General features: G+C 46.2%; 1 protein-coding gene across 8 annotated transcripts in view; it reads right to left on the bottom strand.

The window, feature by feature from the left end:
• The window catches only part of Dennd2a (DENN domain containing 2A), an 85,800-nt gene extending 58,755 nt beyond the window's left edge, over window positions 1–27,045 (bottom strand). For 2 of the 8 annotated variants that reach the window (XM_047561004.1, XM_047561007.1), the window contains exon 1: window positions 26,688–27,045. Coding sequence is in view for 4 of the 8 variants with exons in the window: in XM_047561000.1 (XP_047416956.1) it covers window positions 25,118–25,222; window positions 26,136–26,245 (215 nt within the window). In the remaining 4 variants the exon portion in view is untranslated. Of the gene's footprint in view, window positions 1–1,115; window positions 1,169–8,440; window positions 8,503–25,117; window positions 25,223–26,135; window positions 26,247–26,287; window positions 26,516–26,687 lie in introns of those variants that run through there. The other 6 variants (XM_047561000.1, XM_047561001.1, XM_047561006.1 and 3 more) reach the window with 6 other exon arrangements.
• Between the last annotated feature and the right edge of the window lie 628 nt (window positions 27,046–27,673).

The following is a 27,673-nucleotide window of genomic DNA, read 5'->3' as shown; positions in this document are numbered from 1 at the left end:
CTCAGGTAGAGGGGGTGAAGAAGACGAGGCCTACCAGAAAGGCAGCAGGATGGGTTATGAAATTCTGGAAAGCACAAAAACTGAAGAGCTAGTCTCTCCCAGTGGACAGGAGCTGCCTTCTTGACTGAGAGACTCAGGGATTCACGTTCCTTTTCCTCTCCCCACTCCTTCTCAAGTTTCCAAGACTCCTACCCCTCTCCCATGCTGGTTTACACGTTGGGTCACAGCGCACCACTGTCTCCAAGAAATCAAAGGGCTGGGATTTAAGACATGCAAATAACTCTTGGGAACAGGAAAAGACAAAGAAATAAGTGAACATGGGCTGCAAGAGTAGAGAGCGGGAGGCAGAGAACCCTGAGCTGCACCACTAGGACAGGGACCCACAGGCCTACCAAACTGGGTGGTTGTGGAGAGGGCATGGAGCTGGGGCCTACCCATGAGCTGGCTGTCCCCTTACTAGAAACTCTGCAGCACTGTACATTCTGGCGTAGATCTGTATTGCAACCAAGCCCAGTTCTTAAAAGAAGCCAGGCTCCCGGGCTCACCCATCCTATGATGCGGGAGAGCCTGAAAGGCCTTTCAGGGACAGGAAGGAACTCATTGTCCCTCTCATAATGCTTGGCACAGATGAGGCTTCTGGAGCCTCCCATGTAGCAGGCCCACAGACAGTGCCCTTCTGTCCTCCTCTGGCAGAGGGCCACAAGGGATGGCAAGGGAACAGCTACTCTGCACCCTGCTCCTTGCTCTCCAGGGGCTGCACTCTGGCTCCACACAGACCAAATATCCACACCACCCAGCCCTGTTCTGTGTGAGCCAGGACCTTCCAACCACCCTCCTCCTTCAAGCTGGCACCCTCTTCACCATGACTGGGGCCAGGCTGTGTGTGCACAGTGCTCTGGGAACTCAAAGATAAGTAAGGCTGGGCCTCTGTTCTCAGGGAGGGCACCAGGACTGTGCTTGCGTCACCATCAGGCTGTAACCAGGCTCTCCCTCTAAGGGAACAGGTTTCCTACTCATCTCAGGAAGCAGAGCTTTTCCAAAAGAAAAGCTCACTATGTCTAATGCACAGAGACCACATACAGACTTCGAGATTAAAGATCACAAGAAGCACTTACCCTCCAAAAACATGGTGCTGAGTGAACCAGCTTCCCATCAGGTAGCAATAACTTCTAACACTAAAACCAGAGGCTCCACACAAACAGCTGATGCTGTTTTCTGAGGGCAAGTTCAAGTGGTCTTCAGAGGCTGGAAGTCAGGAGGGCACAGAAGCCCCTACACACTCAGCAATTGGCACATCAACACTTATGAATCCAGAGCTATGGAAGATGCTGCTCCCCTTAAAATTTGACTTTTCCTTTTTTGCCTCTGATGATTAAAAATAATAAATTAGCCTACTTTGCTGAGAGTACTTGGTGACTTAAACTATTGCTATAAATGTTACTACCATTTTGTAGTCTGGATAACAGAGTCATTTCTCAAAGTGGGGTCCACTAGGGATCTGTTCCATTAACCTGGAAACCCTGGCAGACATGAAAATTCTTGGGTACCAAAACCAGCTATCTGGAGGCTGGTGTGGAATCTGCATTTAAATATGGTAAGTCAAAAGTCTTAGCTGGGTGTGGTGACACAGGCCTGTAATCCCAGAGACTCAGGAGGCTAAGGTAGGAGGATTACAAATTCAAGGCCAGTCCCAGCAACTTAGTGAGACCCTGTCTCAAAATAAAAAAAATAAAAAGGGCTGGGGATGTGGCTCAGTGGTAAAGTACCTCTGGGTTCAATCCCCAGTTCAAAAAAAAAAAAAAGTCTTGGAAGATGCTTATACTACCCAGCATTCTTTATTTCATCCTAGACAATCTGGCTTTGTGATTCAGACTGCTTACCAAGAGGGAGAATGAATGAATGAATGGTATTAACACATTTTCCCATTCAACCGCTTTCCATAAAAATAAAGCTTCCTGTTAACCAGATAGGCTTAATTATTACTAATAATTCTAATTAGACTTAAAATGTCACAAAAAATTTTGAAGCTGTAGGATGGGTACATAAGAGGTCATACATTTTCATATATTTGAACATTTCTGTAACTTTTTAAAACTGTCTTAAAATTGGAGAAAAATGTTAAACATCTTAAAAATTCTAACGTCTATAACCTATTTATTAATCAAGTCCTAATCTAATCCTATGTATCTCCTTGCTTGCTAAAGTGAACACTATAAAATCTTTTCTTGATTCAAAGGTTCTTTTGGGGCCTTGACATCACATTTATGGACTTGGGTGAGGTTAAGAAGCCAGGGGGAGAGTCTTCTAATTATCTTTAACACTGAGAGAGAAAGAGAAAGAGGGAGATGGAAATCTCATAGTGGAATGCTTCTGTCCCAGTTTTAAAAGTCCACAGAAAACTGAATTGCTCCAGACTGCCACTGTTAGATTTAAAAAGAAAAAAGAAAGAAAAAAAAAAAAAAAACCAATATTTTAGAATTCCTTATGGTGTTTTTGGCTTAAAGTTCCAATCTGATCTCTGAATACTGTTTTTATTTTTATAAGTGACTTCAAGTACTAAAATGTCAAATACTTCTCTGAAAAAGGATGAAGTTGTTTGTTTGTTTTGTACTGGGAATTGATTAGGGTGCCTAATCACTGAGCCACATCCCCAGCCCTCACTTTGAGACCTAACCTTCATTTTGAGACAGGGTCTCACTAAGTAGATTCAGGGCCTTGCTAAATTGCTGAGGTTGGCCTTGAATTTGCAATTCTGCCTCAGCCTCCTGAGTTGCCGGGATTACAGGTGTGCAAGGATGAAGATTTTCAAACAGATACAAAGAGCTTTCCCACATGTAGCAAGTGACCAGATCTCTTCCTAAGCGCAATTCTTACCAAGGGGCTGCGGACCCGCAAGTATCTGAAGGAAGGGTGCCACCCCAGCCTGTCTGCCTGCAGCTTTCCTCCACTGCCATTAGAGGAATCCAGCCAAGACACTGTGGAAACAGCAGGCTGTTGAAGCCAGTGTGACCTTCAGTGCAAGCAGCCCAGGGAGGTGGCTACTCTTGGTCCTAGGCTTGGCCTCGCACAGTGAGTTCCCTTATAATACAGCACTGTTCATATTTATTCTGGCATTAATTATTCATTATGAACTAAATAGGATGCCTCTGAGATCACATCAACAGTAAGAACATTCTTCCAATTAACTCTGGTGGGGTTTTATGGTGACTACCATAAAGGAGTTGATGTGCACTGTACACAGTTGACAGAAATTTTGCTGTTAATGTCACCTACAGAAAGAAGTCTGGGGCTGGGGATATAGCTCAGTTGGTAGAGTGCCTGCCTCACAAGCACAAGGCCCTGGGTTCAATCCCCAGCACCACAAAAAAAAAAAAAAAAAAAAAAAAGAAGAAGTCTGGACATCACTACACTAGAGAATAGAAAAAGTAAATCTAGGTATGTTTAAGCCATAAGGGAAAAAAATAACAAGCGATTTAAATAAAAAATGAAATGAGAAAGTGTTGATCAACTGGCCAATGGATCATAAATAGTGATCTATCCATGCACTGGAATTCAGCTCTGAAAAAGAGAGAAGTACCATCACACACAACGCAGATGAGCCATGGAAACACTAAGTGAAGGAAGCCAGACAAAAGACCGTGCATATGGTTCCACTCCTATGTACCGTCCAGAGGCAAATTCAGGGAGAGAAGGTCGATGAGAGGTTTCCAGGGGAAGGGGAGGCAGAGAGACCTTGAATGCTGGCAGGTAAGGGTTGCTTTTAACGTTAGATACTGTTAACAGCTGCACAATACAGTAAATATACTACAAACCACGGACTTCTACACTTTAAAATGGAGAATCATGTGCATTATATCTCATTTAAAATTGTAATTTTATTCAATGGAAAAAATGAAAATCTGGGCAGGGAAGGAGGTGAAGTGAGGAATAAAATCCATGCAATTAAAATTTCCAGTGCCCTTTCCTGCTGGAACTTTGGTATATCAGTTCTGAAGCATAATATATATTAAGTGTAACTTGATTAAAAAATATAGTTGCTGGGAATGTAGTTTTAGTGACACAGCACCTGCCTAGAAGGTGTAGAATCCCCAATACCACACACACAGGCATATAATACATAATATGTATGTGTATATATTATATACATATATAATATTTAGTTTAGATCATAAATGACTGTACACCAATAAATTAAGTTTTAAATCGTCTTTACCTTACAAATAAAGCTAACAGGGTGTTCAGCTTTAAACATTCTAATATCTCTCAGTTTTCCCAGCTTATGAAAAGAAGGCAAAAAGTAGAGAAGAAACTATAACAATTACAAAACACGACTGGTCTTCTGAACTGAACAGTTTTCTGAGCAAACATACCCAAAAGGTATTTGTATCCCCAAAATAAGTTGAGCAGGGTGCAGTGGCACACACCTGTAATTCCAGCAGCTTGGGAGGCTGATGCAGGAGGATCATGAGTTCAAAGCCAGGCAACTTGGTGAGGCCCTAGGCAATTTAGTGAGACCCTTTCTCAAAATAAAAAAGGGTTGGGGATATGGCTCAGTGGTGAAGTGCCGCTGGGTTCATTCCCCAGCAGCAAAAAAAAAAAAAAAAATTGAGATAAAGGAAGCAGAAAAGCTTGTAGCCACATAGTAAGTCTGCTACTACACAGAGCTGCATGGTGAAATGCACTGCTGAGCCTCCCGATGCTTAACTTTCTTTCCCTCCCTCCTTCCCTCCCTTCCTTCCTTCCGTTTCTTTTTTTCTTTTAGTACCAGGGATTGAACCTAGAGGCACTTAACCACCAAGTCACATCCCCAGTCCTTTTTTGTATTTTATTTAGAGACAGAGTCTTACTGAGTTGAAGCAACTCAGTGACTCACTAAGTTGCTGAGGCTGGCTTTGAACTTGCGATCCTCCTGCCTCAGACCCCTGAGTAGCTGGGATTACAGGTATGCATGACCACACTCGGCTTTGATGCTTTATTTTCATTGTCCTCCCTCAACAAAAAGATTTGGGAAAAACAAAATAGAATGAGTTGTAGTTTTATTTATTTATTTATTTTGTATTTTCAAGAACAAACCAATATTTTCACATTTGGAAGAAGATGGAGGACTATGAAACGGGTGAGCAATCTATGGTTGTGTGCTGCCACATGACACCTGGTGGACATGCAGGCAGCTCTCTGTATCTGAAGTGAACACATCTGCAGATTCAACCAACTATGGATCGAAAATATTTGGGGAAAAATTGCATCTGAACTAAACATGTATGGACTTTTTTCTTGTCACTATTCTCTAAAAAATATAGCATAACACCTATTTACATGTCACTTACATTGTATTAGGTATTGTGAGTAATCTAGAGATGACGTAAAGCATACGGAGGGTGTACATAAGTTATATACAGGCACTATGCCACTTAATATGAGTTATTTCAGCATCCTTGGATTTGGGTATCCCAGCAGGATCCAGGAACCAATTCCCTGGGATACTAAGAACTGTATTTAAAAAAAAAAAAGACTGGATTCACGCTAGGAATCCCACACTAGGAATCCCAGGAGGATGGCTAGTTCCAGGGCAGCCTGGACAAACTACTGAGACCCTGTCTCAAAAATAAGGTAAAATGGGCTACAACTCAGTGATAGAGTGCTTGCCTACAAGGCCCTGGGATCGATACCCAACACAAAAACAAAACAAATCTCAGCAGGGACAATTTCTGAAAGTGAGGAATCATGGCCCCAACCAAGTGAATCAAGTCACCAAAGTAGTTCCCCAGGGAATTCAAAGGCATTTAAGTTCCTGGTATAGAGCTGAACCATGGGGTTTATTTTCGTGTCATTTAAAATATCAACCAGCAACAGAAACACTTGAATTTGCCCTCTCTTTTGTCAAGCTGTGTATCACTCCAGCATCTGATTCCTCCTATTTCTGAGTATCCTGGGAAGCTGATGCAGGTATTATCAGCACTAAGTGAGTTGGTCTTGTTCGTTGAACCCAGATGCTGTTCCACTGACTCTTTCTGCTATATGTGGATCTTAAGAGTCCCTAAAAGGCCTATGAATTAAGTTTGATTCTCAGCTTGGTATGACTGAAAGGTGGTAGAACCTTTAAGAGGTGGGCCTAGTGGGAGGTCTTTAGGTCAAGGGGGTGTACCTTTGAAGGAGATAATGGGTCCCTGGTCCCCTCCTTGCTCTCTTTGGCTTCTAAGGACCACGAGGTGAGTGATTTTCCTATATCATATGTTCCTGCCATGATGTGTTGCCTGACCAAAGCAACAGAGCAAATCAGTCATGGATTATAACCTCTGAACTCTATTCTGGCTCCAAAATAAACCTTTTCTCTTTATAAGATGATAATTTATAAGATGTAAAATTAACACACTTCCCTACACTGGGTTTAATATCAAGGCTCCTTTGCACTTTAAAGGAGGCCTCAAGACCAAGAATACAATCTGAGTAACAGTCAAGACCTTCTTTGATTGTGAATACTCAGCGACTGACAAAAATATTTTCTTTTAAGCACCAGATCAGTATTTTCCTGACCTACACCTGTCAGTTTGCCTGACAAATGAAGCCTCTGGGATCTGAGCAGTCTAAGAATACAGACTGGACCACACTTGGTGATGCTCCGGAGGCCAGAGGCAGCTCAAGAGGTCTTGTTCTCACTTTCATAAATCCAGAAAGGATTTTCTCACATCTGCAGAACATTTTTACATATAGAGATGCAGCTGGTCACCTTAGTAGCATGGAAACACATTTTTCACTTGACAACATTTGCAAATCACGTTTTTCCCCCTCGCTCTTTGGCAATGTGGAAATAATTCCATATGTTGCCTTTGGGTTCACCATCCCATAGAGGGTAAAGACAGAGAATGTACAATGTATGGCCTTCTTGCACGTGAACACTACACTACATTGTGGAAGGCTTAGGGAGTTGGTCAGACCTACCCAGTTAATGCATGATAATTACTGGTGTTCTCGCTCTGATAAAGGTTATAAAAGGTCAGATGTAGTGGCCCACGCTTGTAATCCCAGCAACTGGGGAGGCTGAGGCAGAAGGATTGCAAATTTGAGGCCAGCCTCAGCAACTTAGTAAGAACCTGTCTCAAAATAGAAAGGGCTATGGATGTAGCTCAGTAGTTAAGTGCCCCAGATTCAATTCCCTGTACCAAAAAAATAAAAAAAAAGTCACAAAATTATGAAATATGCTAATGCTGCTAAAATATGGCTCAATAGTCTGAATTCAGATAATTTTTTTTTAATGCTAGGGATTGAAGCCATGGCCTCCTGCATGCCAAGCATATGCTCTATCATTGAGCTACACTCCCAGCCCCTACATATTTTATTTTATGCATGCATTATTTTGGTACCAGGGATTAAACCTAGGGGCATTTAACCACTGAGTTGCATTCCTATAATCCCAGTAACTTGGGAGGCTGAGACAAAAGGATTTCAAGTTCCAGGCCAGCATCAGCAACTTAACAAGATCCTGAGCAATTTAGTGAGACCACCTCAAAATAAAAAATAAACAAGTGCTTAGGTGTCAGGGGCGGGCTCTGAGGGCCCCAGAGCCGCACCGTGGCCTGATCTCTAAGATGGCGCCTGGCAGCTTGCCAGACATAGCTGCACTCATATACAAGTTTTAGGAAGTAACTCTGGTTGGCTGTTGTACATGAGGCGATCCTGGTATCTGCCTGGAGACTGTTCCTTGATAGGCTGACTTTCCTGGTAGTCTACTCTCTGATAGGCTGATGTTCTCAATATAAGTCGGAGACTTGTGGAATAAACCCCTTTTGGTTCCTGTGCTCAAGAAAAGCCTACGCGTTGTGATTGCCCACCGCCTGCGGGCGGTGGGCGATCATACTTAGGCATTGGACATTGTGGTGCATGCCTATAATCTCAGCAACTCGGGAGGTTAAGACTGGAGGATCACAAGTTCAAAGCCAGCCTCAGCAATTTAGCGAGGCCCTGTCTCAAAATAAAAAATTACAAAAGGGCTGGGGATGTATAGGTCATTGGTTAAGTCCCTCTGGGTTCAATCCCCAGTAACGAAAAAACCAAACAAACAAACAAAAAAGTAGAATGGTGATTGCAGAGTTCAGGAATAGGTGGGTGGAAGAATGGGGAGTGATTGCAAATGGGTTTGGAGCTTCTTCCCAAGGTGATGAAAATGCCCTAAAATTGGTTGCGAGGTATGGGGATGTAGCTCAGTGGTATAGTGCTTATCTGGCATATATAAGGACCTGTTTTCAATCACCAGCATCGCCAAAAAAGAAAAAATTTTTAAATACCATGGTAGATTGTGGTGATGGTTATACAACTCCATGAATATTATAAACCATTAAACTGTACTATGTGTGTGTGTGTGTGTGTGTGTGTGTGTGTGTGTGTGTGTGTGGTGCTGAAGACTGAATCCAGGGCTTCGTGCATGCTGGGCAAGCCCTCTAACCTGTAGTGTCCCTGGCAAGCCCCAGAGTTGCCTCCAGTTGCCACCATAGCTGCAAAGCATTCAGCTCTCTTGAGTTCATCACTCCACAACTTGTTTTGCTTTGCCACTGTATTTCCTAAATGGAGGAATAAGTACATTTTATTGTCATAACCTCCTCTCCATTAGTGACCAGGAAGATTTAGATCCTGGGCCACAGTAACCACTCCCTGGTACCATTGTCTCAATGGGTCTAACACTGAGATTACACAGGGATTGACAGCTAACAGGGAAAGAGTTATCTATCTAATCCATCCTTCCAACTAATAGTTGTGTCTACTTCACACAACACATTTCACAGCCTAGGAGAAATGTAAAATAGATTTATTTGCCCTCCCAAGAGTTTTCATTCTCAAACAAGAAATAAGATGCACAAGAATGTCTACAATAAAACACAATATGATAAGCAGAACAAGTGAAGGTGAGGACGCTTTGTGGAAGAGCAGTCCATGAGCAGGGCTGGAAGATGGGCCCAATCTCCTTTGGGCTGTGTTGGGGAACAGCACAGGAGTCTGCATGATCTCAGGATGATCAACACTTCAGGAAGCAGAAATCATGGCATGAAAAGCAACAGTGATTCTGCCTAACTGCTGATTCTGTCTACCTGATTTGTGGGCTTTCTTTGTAGTGTCAATACGTGAACCAAAGCAGGATTTGGGAACCTAACTTGTGTAGACTTTCTGAAAGTTTTTGCCAAGATGATATCAGAAGCATAATGACCTTAACAATTTTTATTCTGAAATAATTTCAAGCTTATAGAACAATTGCAAGAAGAGTACAGAAAACTCATTATGTTCTTTATCCAAATCTATTAAAGATTGTTTTGATGAGTATGGAGGTGCTCCCCTGTAATCCTAGCTACTTAGGAGGCTGAGGCAGGAGGATTCCAAGTTTGAGGTCATCTTGGGCAACTTGATGAGATCATGTCTCAAAATAAAAAATAATAATAGGTTGGGCATGGTGGTGCACACCTGTAATCCCAGTGGTTCGGAAGGTGAGGCAGGAGGATCGCGAGGTCAAAGCCAGCCTCAGCAACTTAGCAAGGCACTGAGCAACACAGCAAGACCCTGTCTCTAAATAAAATATAAAAAAGGACTGGGAGGGTCCTGGGGTTGTGGCTCAGTGGTAGAGTGCTCACCTAGCATGTGTGGGGCACAGGGTTCGATCCTTAGCACCACATATAAATAAGTTAATTAATTAAATAAAGGTCCATTGACAACTAAAAAAATGTTAACGAGAAAAAAAAAAAAAGGGCTTGGGATGTGGTTCAGTGGTTAAGTGCCTAGGGGCTCAATCCCCAGTACCAAAAAAAAACAACATCAAAAACCACAGAATGCTCACCAGGTAAAACGGCTCACAGACTCTCCTCTGCCTTACGCAGTTGTCTTCATTCACAACTTTAGCCTACGTGCTGCCAAAAGGAGCACTACTTTTCCTTTTTAAAGTTCCTATTTTTTTGATTGACAAATCGTTAGAAGCCAGGTGTGGTGGCGCACACCTATAATCCCAGCGACCTGGGTGGCTGAGGTGGGAGGTTCACAAGTTCCAGGGCAGCCTGGGCAGCTTAGTGAGACCCTGCTCAAAATAAAAGTAAAAAGGCCTGGGGCTGTAGGAAAAAACAAAAAACAAACAAACAAAAAACAAAACAAAACAAAAAACACAGAATGTAGCTCAGTGATAGGCACTGAATTTTATGCCCAGTACTGCCAACAACAAAAACAGAAACAAACTGTCTTGCATGATTGTTTGGGAGTTCAGGGAAAATGAGAGCTATCCAGTCACTAGAAGCTTCCAGTGCTCAAGAATATAAAAGAGAACAGAATGTAACAAAGCCAGTTTACTGAAGTAAGCCCCCCCAGGTCCAAGAAACAACTCAACCCTTATAACCTTTATTCCACCCCTGCCATCCACCAGGCCCTTCCAGGTGGACGCTGAATACCTTAGGACAAGAGTGCCAAACATGCAAGAAGAGCTAGGAAAATATTAAAAGTTGTGGGGAAGACTTTTCATACCAGATATGAAAACATACTATAAAGCCTCTATAATTAAAACAGCGTGGTACAGCCACAAGAATAAACAGGCCTGTGGTACAGAACAGAAAGAGACACAGATCCAAGACACACAACTTAGAACTTATGTACAACAAAGATGACATCTTAAATCACTAGGGCAAAGATTGACCTTCCTTCTTTTTTTTTTGGCAGTACGGGGGGGAATGGACCCAGGACCTCACACATGCTAGGCAAGCACTCTACCACTGAGTTCCACCTTTAATCCTGGACTTTTAAATAAATGTGCTGGAATAACTGAAGAGCCCAAATGAATAGGACTCAAATTAAAATCACCCTCGAAAATTTGGATGTGCCTGCAAACTTTGTGAACTCTGAGATGGGCCTAGGTTTTCCTCAGAGACAGAAAACCAGCTGCAGGCACGAACTAGTTTCACAAATGGGCTACAGTCTGAGGAGTGAACAGTCACCACTGAACCTGACATTCTTCCATTTTCCAAATGTAATTATTGTTATCCTCACTTTGAAAATGAGAAGATCAGAGGTCAGACTTACCAATTATCATAGTGTTCAAATAGAAGAATTGGGAATCTAATCCTTATCTTTTTATTCCAAATTCTGTTTCACCCCTCGAAACTTGATAGCTGTTCTCTCAGTACCTTTCACTCACCATATCTGGGATCATCACCTCTCTCATGCCTGATGCGAGAATCTTCTATTCAGCGATGCTGAGGACCCTAACCTCAGAATGTGACCCGAGGGGGTCAGACTTTTGGGAGCAGCCTGCCTTTCTTCTAAGAGCAACAAGCAGGAAATAACTTTCATTCATAACCTTCTGGGAAGGTCAGGGTAAAGAAATTAACACTGTTAAAATCTGTCAGGCAATGCATTAAGGACAAACATAATTAGTCATAGAAATAATGCAGTTCCCAAGAGAAATAAAAACAAATGTTCAGATATGTTCTTCTACAGGAATGAACCAGAAAGCAGAAATAACCCAAAAGGCTAAATAAATAAAGTGTGGTATATCCAAACCGGGAAATTTTATTCAGTCACAAAATAAATAAAGTATATATGCATGCCATAACATGAATGAACCTTGAAAACATGTTAAGCAAATAGAAACCAGTCAAAAAAGTCCATATAGCGCATGCTTGTAATCCCCGTTACTCCGGAGACTAAAGCAGAAGGATCGCAAATTCCAGGCCAGCTTGGACAATTTAGCAAGATGCTGTCTCAAAATAAAAATTAAAAAAGGGGTGGGGTGTGGTGGCTCACCCCTAAAATCCCAGCAGTTCTGGAAGCTGAGGAAGGAAGATCCGAGTTCAAAGCCAGCCTCAGCAAAAAGCAAGTTGCCAAGCAACTCAGTGAGACTCTGTCTCTAAATAAAATACAAAATAGGGCTGGGGATAGGGATGTGGGTCAATGGTCAAGTGCCCCTGAGTTCAATCCCTGGTACCAAAATAAATAAAGTAAAATAAAACAGGGAGGCTGGGGATATAGCTCAGTTGGTAGAGTGCTTGCCTCATAAGCACAATGTGATGGGCTGACAGATCTGGCTCTGTGAGAATGTTATAGGCCAGACTCTAAGGGAAATGACTAAACAGACTCCATTTTGATCTGAGACTCCATGTTATGTAGGAAATAAGCTTCTCCCATGGGAACACCCCGCCTCTGTGCCCATCATCAGTTACTTAGTGTGACATGTTTAACAATACAGAATGATAATTCCTATGTAAAGAAACATTGCTCTCTTTTGATCCCTATTGCTCCTAAACAATGTACCATGTGAATGATGATTGTGTGGATGTTAGTAACCATTCTTTAGTTTGTTCCTAGGTAAGGGTCATTTTGACCCATTTCCCCCTCTGTTGATGATCTCATGATGTTAATGTGTAATTTTGAATCATAGCAACAGACACTTATGATTAATGTGATTTTGGTATAAGAACCCCTACAACCCTGTGGTCAGGGTTGTTCTCCCAATAGCCATTTTTGGGGGCATTGTGTGAGACAGTCAGCCGGGCCGGCTTAATAAAGACTCTCAAATTTGGACTTCTCAGTGGTGATTGGTCTGTTCATAAGTTGCGCCCCATAACACACAAGGCCCTGGGTTCAATCCCCAGCACCATAAAAAATAAAAATAATAAAACAAAATAAAACAGGGCTGGGTGTGTAGTTCAGTGGTAGAGTACACCTGTATTCAATCCCCAGTACTGGGGGGGGCGGCAGGGGGGTGTCTATATATATTATGTGACTCCATTTATATGAAATGTTCCAAGTAGGCCATCTATAGATAAAAGTAGCTTAGTTTTTGCTTAGGGCTTAAGGAAATAGGGGTGGGGTGACTAAGAGCTAAGGTGGCTACAATTGTGACGATGGTTGCTCAACTTTACATGTACCAAAAAAAAAAAAAAACAAATTGCACGCTTGGATGAGCTTTTACTGTATGTGAATTGTATCTCAAAATAAGATGGTCAGAGAGAGAAAGGAGAAAAGGAGGGCAGGTGAGCAAGCGTCTACCTAGCACAGTGTCCTGGGCACAGTGTCCTCTACAGGAGACTGAGGCACACAGCTGATAAATAGTATCACAGCGCTTTAAAAAGCTGGGTCTAGCCCCCAAGTCCTTCCTGTACCACACCCTTGACTCCTTGCCAAGCAACTTCCACTTCGGTCAAGGCACTCAGCAAGAACTTCAGGGCTGGAATTCCTGCGAGCACAGACGTTAAAACGTACCAGTGCAAAATGGCTGAAGAAAGCAAAAGCACAGGCGGTAAATACGAAGGCTTGCCTACCTCGCGAGGAGTCCTCGTTTTCGCCACGCTCCCCTTCCCTCAACCAAGAGCCACAAGCCCACCGGCCGCCATATAAGAGCCGTGGACCCACCCCCAGGTCACAGATGATTGGCTGTAAAGGAGGCCTGAGTCAAATCGGGCCAATCAGGGCCCGCTTCCGGAGAGCTGCGTCAAGCCTTGCGTGGCTGGAACCGGAAGCGCTCGTCGCCCTTTGCACCCCAGGAGGACTGAACCCAGAGTGGAGCACTGGGAGCGGATGCACGCTGGTGGAAAGGTGGCTTTGCCCTGCTTGGGTTCGGGCCACTCCGGGCCAGGCCGCCATGGTGCCCTTTCCTTAAACAACCCAAGGATACTCCGCCAACCCATACTGTCATGTTCAGTCTGCGCTCAATTACTTTCCCAACCTGAGAAAAAAGAAAAACCGCTATGCGTGTCACTGTTTTAAAGATGATCTGCATCCATATGGATGAAGCTGAGCAAACTTCAGCTAAAGAAACTGAAGTCCCAGTTTTCCTCCAGCCTGTACAGAGGGTTGGGGGTGGTCCACCATTTTCTACACTATGGAGATCACTAAAGCAGCTCTCAAGTCCCCTTTCCGCCCTGAGCAGACTCTTCGTGACGTGGTGCTAGGGACATCTAAAGTATGGCCCATGTCACTGAGACCTAACCTTTTGAGGACCTGGGAAGGTATTACAAGAGTTAGATGTGCCGAACCCTCGAATGAAGTTAATGAGGCCACAGTATCAAGGTCTACCCTTTCCTTCTTTCTTCCCAATCAAATCCCACTGATAAAACTCTGGCGTATGTTGAAATGGCCTGTTGAGAAGTTACTGTGGTTAACAAAGGCATACATGCCTTTTTGCTTTGGACCTACAATATTTGAGAAAGCAGATCTCACATCCCCATCCCCATCCCCCACTGGCAGGGAACACATGTGAACGAAAAACATTTACAAGAGGCTGCCTAGTCTGGCGACCAGAAGGAAGAGCTGAGTTGACAGGAGGAAAAGGGATGACTGAATCCTTTTCCCATCCCTCTGTCTATTTATGGTAGTCAGTTGGCTCCAGGAAATGCTGAGCCCCTTCTCCCAGGACCCTGTTGGGAGTGTCGCCTGCACTGGCTGACCCGGCCTGCCACATCCTCCTCCTGGCCTCAACAGCTCTCTCCTCATGACCCAGTAGGTCACTGAGAACCCAGCCTATAAATGACAGTGCTTCCTAAAGGTTCCTATCCAGTGAGGAAATTCAATAAGTTAATGTAAAAAGCAATACATAATGAAGCTAGAAAAGCCCTTGTCATGAAGATGCTCCCAAACAGGAACATAGGATGGTGACAGGCAAGAAATTAGCGCTGGAAATGACTACACTGGCCCAGTGGTTTGTGGTTTGCCTACTCTGGCTGCATAGCCAACCGTTGGAGGCAGAAGCTGAACCCAAGGCCCTGTCACCCCACCCAGGGCTCATTCACCACCTCCACACTCCAACCCAGTAACCACATTTCTGTAAAGAAGTTTCCTTCAGAGGACTGGGGTTCCCTGGTTACCTATTCTTTTATTTTTTTTGCAGGGTGGGGTGGTGCTGGGGATTGAACCTAGGGTCTTGTGCATGTGAGGTATGCACTCTTATCAACTGGGATATATCCTCAACCCTACATATTCTTGTTGTAGGTATTTGTTATAATTTCCATATGACCTCCAAAAGCTCATATGTGAGACAATGTAAGAATGTTTAGAGGTGATACAATTAGGTTGAGAGTTTTAACCTGATCAGTGCATTAATTCTGATATGGATTATCTAGGTGGTAACTGTAAACAGGTAGGGTGTGGCTGGAGATGGGTCACTGGGAATGTGCCTTTGGGGTACATATTTTGTGTCTGGAAAGCAGAAGTGTCACTGCTTCTTGGTGGCCATGTCCAGACTTGCTTTCCTCTACCACACTCTTCTGCCATGATGTTCTGACTCACATTGGACCCAAAGCAATGGACTCAGCCATCTGTGAACTGGGACTTCTGAAACTGCGAGTCCCAAATAAACTTTTCCTCCTCTAAAATTGTTCTTGTCACATCTTTTCATCACGGCGGCAAAAAAATCTGTTAAAAACAGTGTTTCTTTTTTATTTTCCTTTGTCCCTCCCACACCGCTGCCCTTTGTCAGCTGAGAAGCCAGCCTCTTCACAACCCCAACAGATTTCTGGAGTTAGTGTTTTGTTGTTTTCATTTTTGTTTTTTTAAGTGAGAAATGCTCTTTGTTACTAAGATGTTGAGAGTTTTTTTGTTTTGTTTTGTTTTTTGTTTTAAGCAAGAAAAATCCAAGGGCTAGGGAGTGCAACTCAGTGGTAGAGTGCTTGTTGTCTAACATGTATTAGTCCCTGGGTTTGATTCCCAGAACCGTTAAAAAAAATGGCCCACAGATATCAGGTAATATTAAGCATGGGCTCCTACTGAATGCTCTTCCACAAAGATAGAGAACACACCAAAGCAATCACAACAGAAATCTACCTATGCCAGACTGGGTAGGAGCCATGTTACTTCACATTCAAAGTCCTCTCTATTTGTCACAGCTCCTGGTAATTTTTTGCAGCTGAAATACATATACCAAATACCATATCCAAGTTTATTTCTTGCAAAAGAGAATGGATAGAGTGTCCTATTGGCAAAGTTACTCCTGGGCTTTGGGGAGTTGGAATTTCCTCATTCCCACACTTATATTTGCAATCTTACTCGGGTATTTCCCCACCTTCTTCTGTGTTATTGCATTCCCCATCAAGTCTAGCTGAAACCCCAACTTTTCCATAAAACCTATCCTGATGACCCCAAGCTAAAGTTCTTCCTCCTCTGAATTTCTATAGCAATTATTAACTTATCTACCCTTGATTAAATATACATGCCTTATGCTCTCTTATTGTTGACTTCAAATATTAAAATATATTTTTTAAGGTTTCACATTTTTTAAATTTTTAATTGTTGATCAACCCAATACCTTTATTTTATTCACTTATTTTTATGTGGCGATGAGGCTCGACCCAGTGCCTCTCACGTGCTTGGTGAGCGCTCTACCACTGAGCCACAGTCACAGCCCCAGCTCCACATTTATGTTTTGACACTTCAGATTAGACTGCAATAATGAATGAATGGCTAACATTATTGACAGGACATGAGTTCTTTCATTTTTATATTTTTTGCACCAGGGATTGAACTCAGGGGCACTTAACCACCTAGCCACATCCCAGCCCTTTTTTATTTTGAGGCTGGCTTTGAATTTATGATCCTCCTGCCTCAGCCTCCCAGGCCACTGGGATTACAGGCGTGCACACTGCGCCTAGCTCATCGCATTTAAAAAAAAAATTTTTTTTTTTTTTTTAGTTGTAGATGGACACAATACTTTTACCTTACTTATTTATTTTATGTGGTGCTGAGGATCGAACCCAGAGGCTCACACATGGTAGGCAAGCGCTCTGCCACTGAGCTACAGCCTCAGCCCCTCATCACATTTTTACATTAACCCTATTATTGCCCCCTTTATAGATGTGGAAACCAAGATCTGGAGGAATGACCTTTTCCTCTGGCTACGTGGTTGCTAAATGAGTCCTGTCAGATTCTCCTTCAGATGCCTAACGTGTGCCCAAGGGGCAGAGTAGATAGAGTCTTCCATTCCTGGATCCAGAGGAGGCACTCTGAATTGTTAAGAGCTGATTCTTTTTTTTTTTTTTTTAAAGAGGGAGCCAAGGGTAGGGTTGTGGCTTAGTGGTAAAGCACTTGCCTAGCATGCGTGAGGCCCTGGGTTCGATTCTCAGCACCACATACAAATAAAATAGAGGTCCATCAACAACTAAAAAAATTAAAAATAAATAAATTTTAAAATATATAAAGTTATTTAAAAAAAGAGAGAGACAAGACCTTTATTTCATGTATTTATTTGATGTGGTGCTGAGGATGGAACCCAGGGCCTCACACATGCTAGGCAGTGCTCTACCACTGAGCTACGACCTAACCCAAGAGCTGATTTTATTGGAAGCCGCCAGCAGCCAGCCCCTCTAGCGGAGACAGCCCTCAGTTACCATTTTGTGACTTTTTCCCCCTGCAGGCCTTGCTGATGTTCATTTTAACCTGACCTCACCAAATAGTAATCCCGAGGGGAAAAAGGGCCACCCTGCATGACTCTCCTGGCCTCCGGGCACCTGGACAGCCCCAGGGCCTGTGCCTGCCAGGGCTGAATGCTCACATCACACCACCAAACAGCCCCTTGAGTGGAATGCACCTGAAGGTCACGTTCACTTGCTTCCTGGCAGCCACCTCTCTCCAGCTGCACTGCCTGAAAACTTGCCTTCCCACCCCCTCACTCTCTCCCCTTCCTGTCCTCTTCCTTTCCTCCCCCTCAGACTCCTTCCCACCCTCTTTTGCTGGCTTCTGTTCTTTCTTTCCATGAGCAGAGAGTTTCCAGGCCTGGCCCCCCGCCAGCACATTTGGACAAAAGGCACAATCTTAGAGGGAGACGTCATCTCCCATCCCCATCCACGGGGCCAGCACAAGAGAACTGAGCAGAGGCTGCTCCCAGGTTCTGGGAAAGGGGCAGGAGAGAAGGAATATCACAGGGGTTAAAGCAAAGGCTTTGGAACCAGACAGACCCAGGTTCAAACTCCAGTGAACTCTGAGAGCTGCAGGACCTTGGGCAAGTAACTTTCCCAAGCCTTAGTCCTCTCCATGCTAACAGCAGGGCCTGCTTTGAAAGACTGGAAAAGATGAAGTGAGAGAGCTCCCATAAAGTCCCTGCACGGGGCACGTCCTGTGAAAAGCACCCAACAAATGTATTCTGTGGTTATAAGTACACCCAACCCTGCCAAATAATACCAACATGAATGCTAACATAGAACCATGTATTGAAAAATAACAATAATCCCGTGTCTTCAACTCATCCAGAGGGCTGCCAATGTGGTAAAACCCTAAAATACTCTTCAGTGGGGCTGCGCGTGTAGCTCAATGATAGAGCACTCGCCTACTATACAAGAGGCGTGTATGTGGGTTCAGTCCCTGGCACCGCAGACAACTCTCAATGTATGACACTGTGACAATGTAATCTGCAAAAATTGGTTTTGAAATTATTAGGAGAGCTGACCCCCTTTCCTTTGCGGGAGAAGCACATGCCAGGGGCAGTGGCCAGCATTCTGCCTCACAGGTTACAAGGCCAGTCTAGGTACAGTGCAGCCTGCTGTCCTGGCCACCTCCTTCCCATGCCCTTTTCCAGGCCCCTACGAGCTGAGGCCCCCGCTTCTGTTTGTTTACTCTGTTCCTGGCATTTTATACTTGGGGTTGTGCACTGCCTGGAAAGGTGCTCGGTTTTATTTAGTTAAATTTCAAGATATGGAAAATGATCTTTTGTCTGTGATTTCATTTAGGTAATCTGATCAATAATCCATAAGATCAATCGACATGCTGAACATAGTATCTGTGGGAGGTGCTGAAGGAATGGTCCCTGCCCTCCATCAAGATAAAAGGCATAAACCCAGTCAACCAAACAGCAATAAAAGATTGTAATCATTCAAGACAAAAAGACAAGATGAGTCCAGGGAGTGCCTGATAACACATTGAACAGGATCACAATGTGACACTGGTTAAGGATTAAATTTAAACTACCATGGCTAGTGTTGTGAAACAAATATAAACTGGAAGAATTCAGAGGACAATGAAAGTCAGAGGAGTCACAGACTGCTACAGAAAAGGAGGTAGAGTCTGGCCCTTCAGGACTTAGGTGAGGCTAGGCATGGTGGCCACACCTGTAATCCCAGCGGCCCAACAGCTTGGGAGGCTGAGGCAGGAGGATCTTGAGTTCAAAGCCAGCCTCACCTAAAGCGAGGTGCTGAGCAACTCAGTGAGACCCTGTCTCTAAATAAAATACAAAATAAGGCTGGGGATGTGGCTCAGTGGTCAAGCGCCCCTGAGTTCAATCCCTGGTACCAAAGGGGGGAAATAAAAAAAGACTTAGGTGAGTGATATGGTCTGAGTGTGGTTTGTTCCCTCTGAAACTCATCTTGAAATTTAATACCCTAATAAGATATTAAGAGGTGAGAGCAGGTGGAACCTTTAAGAGGTGATCAAGGCTCTGTCCTGAGTGGGTTGATCCACGTATACAGTTAGTGGGTTATCTGCAGAGTTAGGTCTCAGCTCCCCGTGTCTGGCCATGTAATGCCCAGGACCACCTCAGGACTCTGCCAAGAAGGGTATCCCCAGATGCAGGTTCTGGACCTTGGACTAGAACCATGAGCCCAAATAAACATCTTTTCATTATAACTTCCCAGTCTCTGGTACTATGCTATTAGCAACAGAAAACAGACCACAGCAGCTGGAGGCCATGAACTAAGCATCAGAGAAGATCCTGCAGGGGTGAAGCTGGGAGGTGCATGAATGAGCTGCCTGGGGGAGGAAGTGAAGAAGGGGCAGAGAGCAGGACTGAGGCTCTCACCATGTCGCCCTCGACTGGGCTTCTTCATCTGGACCTTCCAGCTGGAAGGTGGTTCTGAAGGCACGTCCGATCCAACGCATGCTTTAAGAGACAGGATCGTGCTGTGTTGCCCAGTCTGGCCCAGGACGCTTGGGCTCAAGCAGTCCTTCTGCCTCGGCATCCAGACTACAGGCACATGCCACCACGCCCAGCTTCTGGACATCTTTTGACTTATCTACTAATATCTCCACCGGATCATGGGCTACTGAGAGTGATGCGTAAATGTCTGTTGAATGCAAAAGACCCAGTGAAGATCTCTTTTTTGGAAGACAATTAAGACAACCAAAATGTATGGTGTCTAAGGTGAGGAGGGAGTATTCAAAATACGCAATGAAAATGTGACATGGGCTGAGCAGGGGGGGCACACACCTGTGATCCCAATTACTCAGGAGGCTGAGGCAGGAGGATTGCAAGTTTGAAGCCAGTCTTAGCAACTTAGCGAGGCCCTGTCTTGCTAAAAAAGGTCTAGGGGTGGGGCGGGCTGGGAATGTAGCTCAGTAGTAGATCAGTAGTACAGCACTTGCCTAGCATTCGCAAGATCCTGGTTCAATTCCCATTACCAGGAAAAAAAAAAAAAAAGTTATTTAGCAACCAGTACAGCAGCATCTCAATATTTTGACAACTAGCCCACATGTATCAGAGCACAGCAGTTTTATACCAACCTTGGTGGGTTTCAAGAAAAGAAGAGTCAGGAATGTACAGTGCATTAGCAAAATCGAGAGCCAAGAGAACAGTGAACTGGCCGTTGATTTCCCATTAGTAACCTGGGATAAAATTTCAGCAGATGGTTAGGGACCAAAGCCAGATTTCAGGGGTGTGGGGAGGAACTTGAAGACCTATCCCAGGGGACTTTTCCAATTCTATGCTTCTCTTGCCACCCTGAAAATAACATTCTCCTTCTCTTTTCCTCCAATCAATAAGCAGCCTGAACCCCAAGTTGTGTGTATACCTAGAAGCAGCCTCTGTGCCCCTTTCCCCGTCTCTCTGCATTGGGCCCAGGCATGGAATCTTGGCTGTCCTGTGTTCAGGGAGGAAAGCCTGGGATAAGAGGCTCCCTCGGCCCCGACTCCTGAAGCTGGAATCTCCAAGTGTGGTTGTTTTGAGAGGCATTAAGCAGCTCTCTCCTCTGTGACCTTTTCCCACCCCATTAGGCGCTGTAGTTCACTGGGGGGTAAACAGAGTTCACTGGTCTCCCTTTGATGTCCTGGGAGCTTGTGTATGTTTTCTGATTGTCACAAAAACAAATGATGAAATGGACCAGATGTGAAGGATGTCAGTTGCCACAAGATGCCCGGAAGTTGTCCTTGGGGTTAGATGACCACATGCTTCATTCCAAGTTGGAATGAATCTCACCTGCAGCTGAGTATCAGGTGAAGGACCCCTCGGAGTACCCAGAGAGCCAGACACAATGCCCTTGCAGGGGGGCCCAGAGCACAGGCTGGTGCTTCAAGAAGCTCCTCTCTGTCTTCCCATCCACCGCTCTGACCAAGTCTGTGGCAGAGAGCCTAGACTTTCTACAACCACAGGGGATGCAAGTTCTATGTCTCAGGCCACCCTATCGCTCCTGTGCAGGAACCAAACCAGAGCATCCGGCATCTTCCCCAGCTAACTTCTCCCCTGACCAAGTGCATTCAGCTTTTATAGTGATATGCTTTATAATCCCATAAAACGCTTTTGCTTAGTCTTCTGGGGAGGTCTAGCCTAGATTGCCCAGGGACTTGAGAACCACAGATAAAATGCCTGTTGTGTCCTGCTCTGATGCTTTCAGTTTGCCGGGGGGAGGCAGGCAGTGTTACTTTTCCATGGGAGGGGCAGGACAGCAGGAGCCGTCTCCTCTGACTCATTTAAAAAGTACAAGGTCACATGTAGTCTCAGTCATCCACCTGCCCCCTGACTTTCCCTGGACTCAGGCTCTGACCCTAGGTGGATAAGAAAGGCCAGAGGACAGAGGGATGGGACCGAGTCATCTCTCCCTGGGGACAAAACATCCACCCCAGCAAGGATGCATCTGACCCTCAGCCTTTGGCAGCGTGGCCAAAGGTGCAGCCCCAGGACAGCCCAGGTTCAGGCTGCTGAACATCAACTGACAATTCATTTTTTGTACTAGGCACAGTGGCATGTGCCTGTAGTCCCAGAGATAGGAGGATCATTTAGGAATTTGGGACCAGCCTGGGCAACATAAACACAGCCCCTCTGTTAAAACTCATTTTTAGTGCTTCCCTTTTACTTTAGAAACTCCCAGTTGTGATTTTTGTTTCTTTTTTGTAGTGCCTGGGATGGAACCCAGGGCTGTGGATATGCTAGGTGACTGTGGTACCACTGAGCTACACCCCAGCCATGAAACCTATTTTAAGGTAGTAATTCCACTTCTAGAGTTGTATCTTATGGAAATATCGGGACAAGGGCTGGAGAGGGTTGCGGCAACATCACTTATAACAGCTAAAATTGAAAACAACCAATTGCCCATGAATCAGTTTTGTTAAACAAATTAAATCAATCCAAATCAATCCATACCAAAAAACCCTGGGAAGCTGTTACCAAGAAGGCTGTGTATGTACTACACAAAAATTACCCCCACTAAGTGTTTTTACATTTCGATAGCATGTTGCTGACCAATAAGTAGCACTTGCCTCTATTTCTGTTAACAAATAATCATATCATATGCAAAGAAAAAATATCTAGGAGGATTTGTGATATGTACCAAACGGTGACTGCCTCTCAGGCAGGGGGTAGTATAGGATAAACTTTCATTTTTATCTCATTTTTTTAATGTATTGCTTAAAAGTTTCACAGTAAACATGATTTTCAGAATTTACATATATATACATAGAAAATGTGTATATATAAGGAAACTTAAAAATGTGAAGCATACTTTTTAAAAAAAAACAAAATAACAAAAGGAAACATTTGACACTCTGCTTGAACAGGCCTGACAAACCCTTGGGTGAGATCTGCAGCCTATGGAAGGCCTGGGCATGACAGAGTGCAGCCATGGTCACAGTCACGGCCAGGACCACAACTCCCCATCCTGGCCCCTCTCCAGCTCAATCCCTCCCTCTGAGGGACTTGTCCTCCCTAAACTTGCTACAGAGTGACTCACCCCTCCCTTCCCTGAGGTCAGGAGAAAAACTGATAACTTGGTTTTCCATAGGTCAGCCAGTTAGAGAGGATCTCCAGCTTACCTCTCTTTTAGCCCCACTGAACTACAGCTAAGGACCAAGATGTCAGAGGGGAGCCAAGGACCAAGCAGCAGCTCTACGCCCCAGCTGAGAAAGAGCCTAACTTCTGGGCAAACAGAGTTGACATGATAAATTTTTGCCCAAATCAGACACTGATTTTTAACGCCAGTGTAAAAGACAATCTGACTGTTGTTCTTCCACGGAGAACTGCATTAATCACTCACCTCCTGTTATTAAAGGGGTCCAGTGGTCTGGCAGTTTTTCTGCTGCGTGAATCACAGAGCATTTTGAGAGGGCTGGGGTAGCCTGGGAAATGTGAGAAGGTCAGATGGTTCTAGTGGAGGAAGAAGGGTTCGTGCCCAGACACACAAGGCTGGCAGGTGGGCCCAGGACTGGGTCCCTAGAGCCGTAGAAGACCAGGGGTGCATGCTGAGAAGCGGCTGAGGACAGCAAGCTGCCACAGCTACAAGGCCTGCACAACCAGCCCCCGAGAAAGCAGTGTCAGCAGACCCCAAGAATCACCACTCTGGCACACCAGGGAAGGGACTCCTGAGCCTCAGCTTCAGCAAAGTGACAGCCTGAAGAACACAGGAGGACCTGCAAACACCTCAGGGCAAGGCGGCGAGACCAGCAGGAGCACAGACCCAGGACCAGTGGGACACAGGCCCGAGGGGGTCAGCCCTGGCCACTTACATGTGAAGCAGCCCACGCACCCCCCGAAACCCACCCCCTCATCTTTCGGAATCTAGGTTTCTGTCCCTTCTGTGATGTGTTAAAGCAACTCTTAACTGGCTGTACCTTAAAATCATCTGGAGACTTTGACGAATGCTGATACCCAGGGCCACTCTCAGAGAGTTTGCATTAATTGATATAGGGTGTAGCCCAGGCATCAAGTATTTTGAGGGTGTAGCTCAGTGGTAGAGCCCTTGCCTAGCCTGCGAGGCCCCGGGTTCAATTCCTAGCACCACAAAACAAACAAAAACAAACAAACAAACCAAAAAAAAAAACAAAACCAATTCCCCTCTCTTGCATTTCAATGTATAACCTAACGTGTACTTCAAGTTAAAAAACTTTAAGAAGCCTGATGTGGGGTCAGAATTCCATACCTATTCACTGTTAAGACCACTAAAGTTGCTCAGAAGAAATGGTATAAAATTTAGAAGGTACCTTAGCAAGGAGTGGTCCTAGATTCTGCAGGTTCTCTGCCTTCTGTGGACACCTAGGGGAGGGGCTGGCCAGGAGATCTGTGTCCTTCCTCCACAACTTCCTGGTGTTGCAGGCAACAAGATTCTCACATTCCCATCCTCCCCTGGGAGAGGATCTTTGGTCTTCTGAATCTGACTCCCTTATATCAGGCTAAACATCAGGTCTGGGCGCAGAAACACCTGAACCGCACTAGGAAGTGGACTTGCCAATCTGCCTGCTTCCCCATTGGTCAGGATTTCTGGATGCTGGTCTAAGGACGCACTAGGCCCTCCCTCCCTACCTACAGGAGGGTCTCGGCCCACCCATGTACAGGCCAAGTAGTATGTGGTTGGGCATCCTGGGAGGCTCTGCCTTCTACATTCAAGCAAGCGGATGTCTTGTCGCTTCCTCCCTTGAGTGACCACTCCAGGGGTTCCCTGGCTCTAGCAGTTCTGTGCCGTGGCTGTCCACACCCTGAACTGATAGCCCTAAATACATTCCCCTCGTCCTAAGAGGCAGATGGTATAGGAAGCCAGTCATGTGCAATTTTATCTTCCCATCTTTTGTAACACCAATAATGATTTTTTTTCCTTTTTATTGTCTTATCTATATTTTTTTGTTTTGTTTATACAATGAAGACTTTTTTTTCCCCTATGTCACTCTCTGGTCTTCACATAAAGTTCCCCTGATAAAATCCCAGCTGAGTTCAATTCCAGGAAAAATCTTGTTCTGAAAATTAATTTGTATGCTTTCTGTTGTCCCCAATCCAAAACTATGCAAGCCAGTGTATTTTTGTTTGTTCCTAAGTTGCCAGAAAACTTAGAGCCAAACTCATTGTCCAAGTATTGTAATCTGCTCAATTCAGGCCATTCAAAATGTCCACTCCTTTTGCTTTGCTTTTTCTCCTGGGCATTCCTGTACTTGGTTTTAGTCTAAGTTACCTCACTCTGTGCCCCAAACAGTCCACAGCAGTGCCTACCTCTTGACCTTGGAAATCCTTTTGTCCCCTCCTGCTCCACCACTGTTGTCACCCTGTTCAGTAAGAATCCTGGTCTGGATGCTGCAAAGACTTGGTCTCATAGTCCTGCAGGTCTCCACCCAACACAATGAGTGAGCTTTCTAAGACACAAATCTGACCTCTGGGGAACTCCTCCTCCTTGAAGAGCCTTCCAAACCCGGCCTAGCCTTTCCCTAAGCACTCGTGACACGCGCGCACAAACACACACACACACACCCCTCCGCACCACAGCCCTACTGAATTCTCCCTATGCTGGGTTCTCCCTCTCAGTGACTTTACATATGCCGTTACATAAGCTGAAACAACCTTTCCTGCTTTGTTTCCAGGGTTCAGCCCAAGCATCAACTCTGGGTCTTCCCTGAGTTGGGGGCCTCTCCTCTGGTCTTCCTTCACTCTGTGACTAGAGGACTCAGACAGGGTTCAAGTATTCCAGAATAAAGGACAGGACACCAGCCCCCCTGCCAGTCTTTTCATTGCTCTGCCTCCCAATCAGTCTCTAGCCAGCACACCTGAATCCCAGTGGCTCAGGAGGCTGAGGCAGGAGGATGGGGAAAGTTCAAGGCAGCCTCAGCAACTTGGGAAGGCCCTATCTCAAAATAAAAAATATACGAGGTTGAAAAGAAGTCTCTGTTTGCCCTGGACTTCCTCTCAGAATTCCACTCTATGCTTCCCACCCCAAAAACTTTCTATTCCACTCTGGCTATTTCATATGATTTTTTTAAACGTAGTAACCAGAGAGTGTAAGCATTTAATAACAAATTACTGTAAAGTGCCTGATTGTAACCCTGTCACCCCGCCCCATTATTACCCAACCTCATCTGGGGTATTCAAGTCATCCCTTGGAGCCCTCTGAGCACAAGCCAGGGGTCTGCCTGTTCCTTCCCCAGCACCAGCGGGTGAAAGCTGGGTCTCTGCACTTCCCCTGCCCCAATCCATGGCCCTAGAGCGCAATGCTCAGCTTCCCGTCCTGGCCGCTCACAGCAGGATTCCACAGGTCTTGGTTCTGCTCGGTGGCCAGAATCCAGATCCCTGTGACCCGCCTGTGTTGTGAAGAGACTTCCCCTGGACTTCATCTGTTCCCGACTCCATCCTTGGGGAAAAGTGGGAGAAGGCAGATTCGGTCACCTTTACCTTCCTGCTTTCCCAAGACTGCAAATCCCGACCGCAGCGAGGGGTGGGGCTGGCTGCGGGGTCGTCTGGGTCTCCCCGCGAGCGCACACGCGCGCACTCACTCACGCTCACGCTCCCGGGCCCAGCGCCGCCTAGGGGACCCCGCCCAGTTTCTGCAGGTCTCGGGGCGAGGCTCGGCCCCGGGCGTCCTCCCGACCCGGGGAGTTGGTCTGGATCGCACTTCGCTCAAGTCCCGCGGGCTGGGCTGAAGCGTCCCCACGGCCGCCGCTGGAGCGCAGCCGCTGGTCTGCAGAGAACCGCCTCCCGACTCCGGGTTAGGGCAGCTGGAGCCGTTTCCTCCCTCCCGCCTCCAGTCCCCTCCGGGTCCCCCAGTTCGCCCCGCACCCGGGCCCCGCCCTACCTCCCCGCGGGCGGCGGCTCCGCGGGCTCCGGGGTGCATCTCGGGGACGTCCGGGCGCGCCCGGGCGGCGGGCGGCGCGGTGCGGGGCCGGGCGGCGGCGGGACCCCGGGGCGCCATGGCCCGCAGCCCTCCGCGCCTTTGTCCGCGCTGCCTCCCGCGACCGCCGGCGGGCCCCGGGGGTCCCCGCCGCGCGCTCTCGTCGGGTCCCCGCCGCCCCCGGCCTCGGCGGCGCGCTCCTCGCGGCCGCCCCGCGCCCCTCCCGCCAGCCGAGAACCGACTCGTCGGGCTGCCCCTTCCTCTTCCTCTCGCGGCGCAGCGACGATCTGCGGTGACGCGCGCCCCCTCCTCCCGACCCATCCCGCCCCGGCTCCAGTGAGCTAATCCGCAGCTGGCGGGCGCCGGGCCAGTTGCCACGGCAACCCCTCTCCCAGGGCCCGCCGCCGAGGGGAGCCACGGTAAACAGGACCTTCTGCCGGACTCGCCCCCTCGCCTATCGGGGGTGGAGGAGATGGTGGCTTAACCCCTTCTGTGCTGAAGACCACCGTGTCGCGGTCTCCATTCCACCTGGGCCAGAGAGCCATTGGCAGGATGCGCTCAGCCTGGGAACGAGACCTGGAGACCTGGACTTAGACGCCACGGAAGGGTCACTCCCTGGTCCTCGCTTTGCTCCGGCCAGTTAACCCACTTATGGGACTGGAGTGGGCCTGGGACACGCCAGGCAGAGTTAGCTTGGGGCACCACATTTGCCCCAAGCTGCTTGCAATCAGGCAGGAGTAATGACTGTCATAAGACAGGCGAAGAGGGTTTGGAAAGGCCCAGGAGCCCAGCGCCAGATAGAAGAGCTCCCAAACCCGTGAGGAGCGGGGCTTGTCCCGAAACGCTTCCAGAGGAGAAATGTCTCTTTAGTGTCTACCGTCCTAATAGGACACACATTCGAGGCACACGGATCGCAGACTCAAAATGCTGTGGGCTTCACCGAAAGGAGG

Source organism: Sciurus carolinensis, chromosome 8 (genome assembly GCF_902686445.1).
Source record: "Sciurus carolinensis chromosome 8, mSciCar1.2, whole genome shotgun sequence".
Classification (NCBI taxonomy): Eukaryota; Metazoa; Chordata; class Mammalia; order Rodentia; family Sciuridae; genus Sciurus; species Sciurus carolinensis.
Note: the sequence above shows the minus strand (reverse complement) of the source record. Positions and strands in the feature narration are given on the sequence as shown.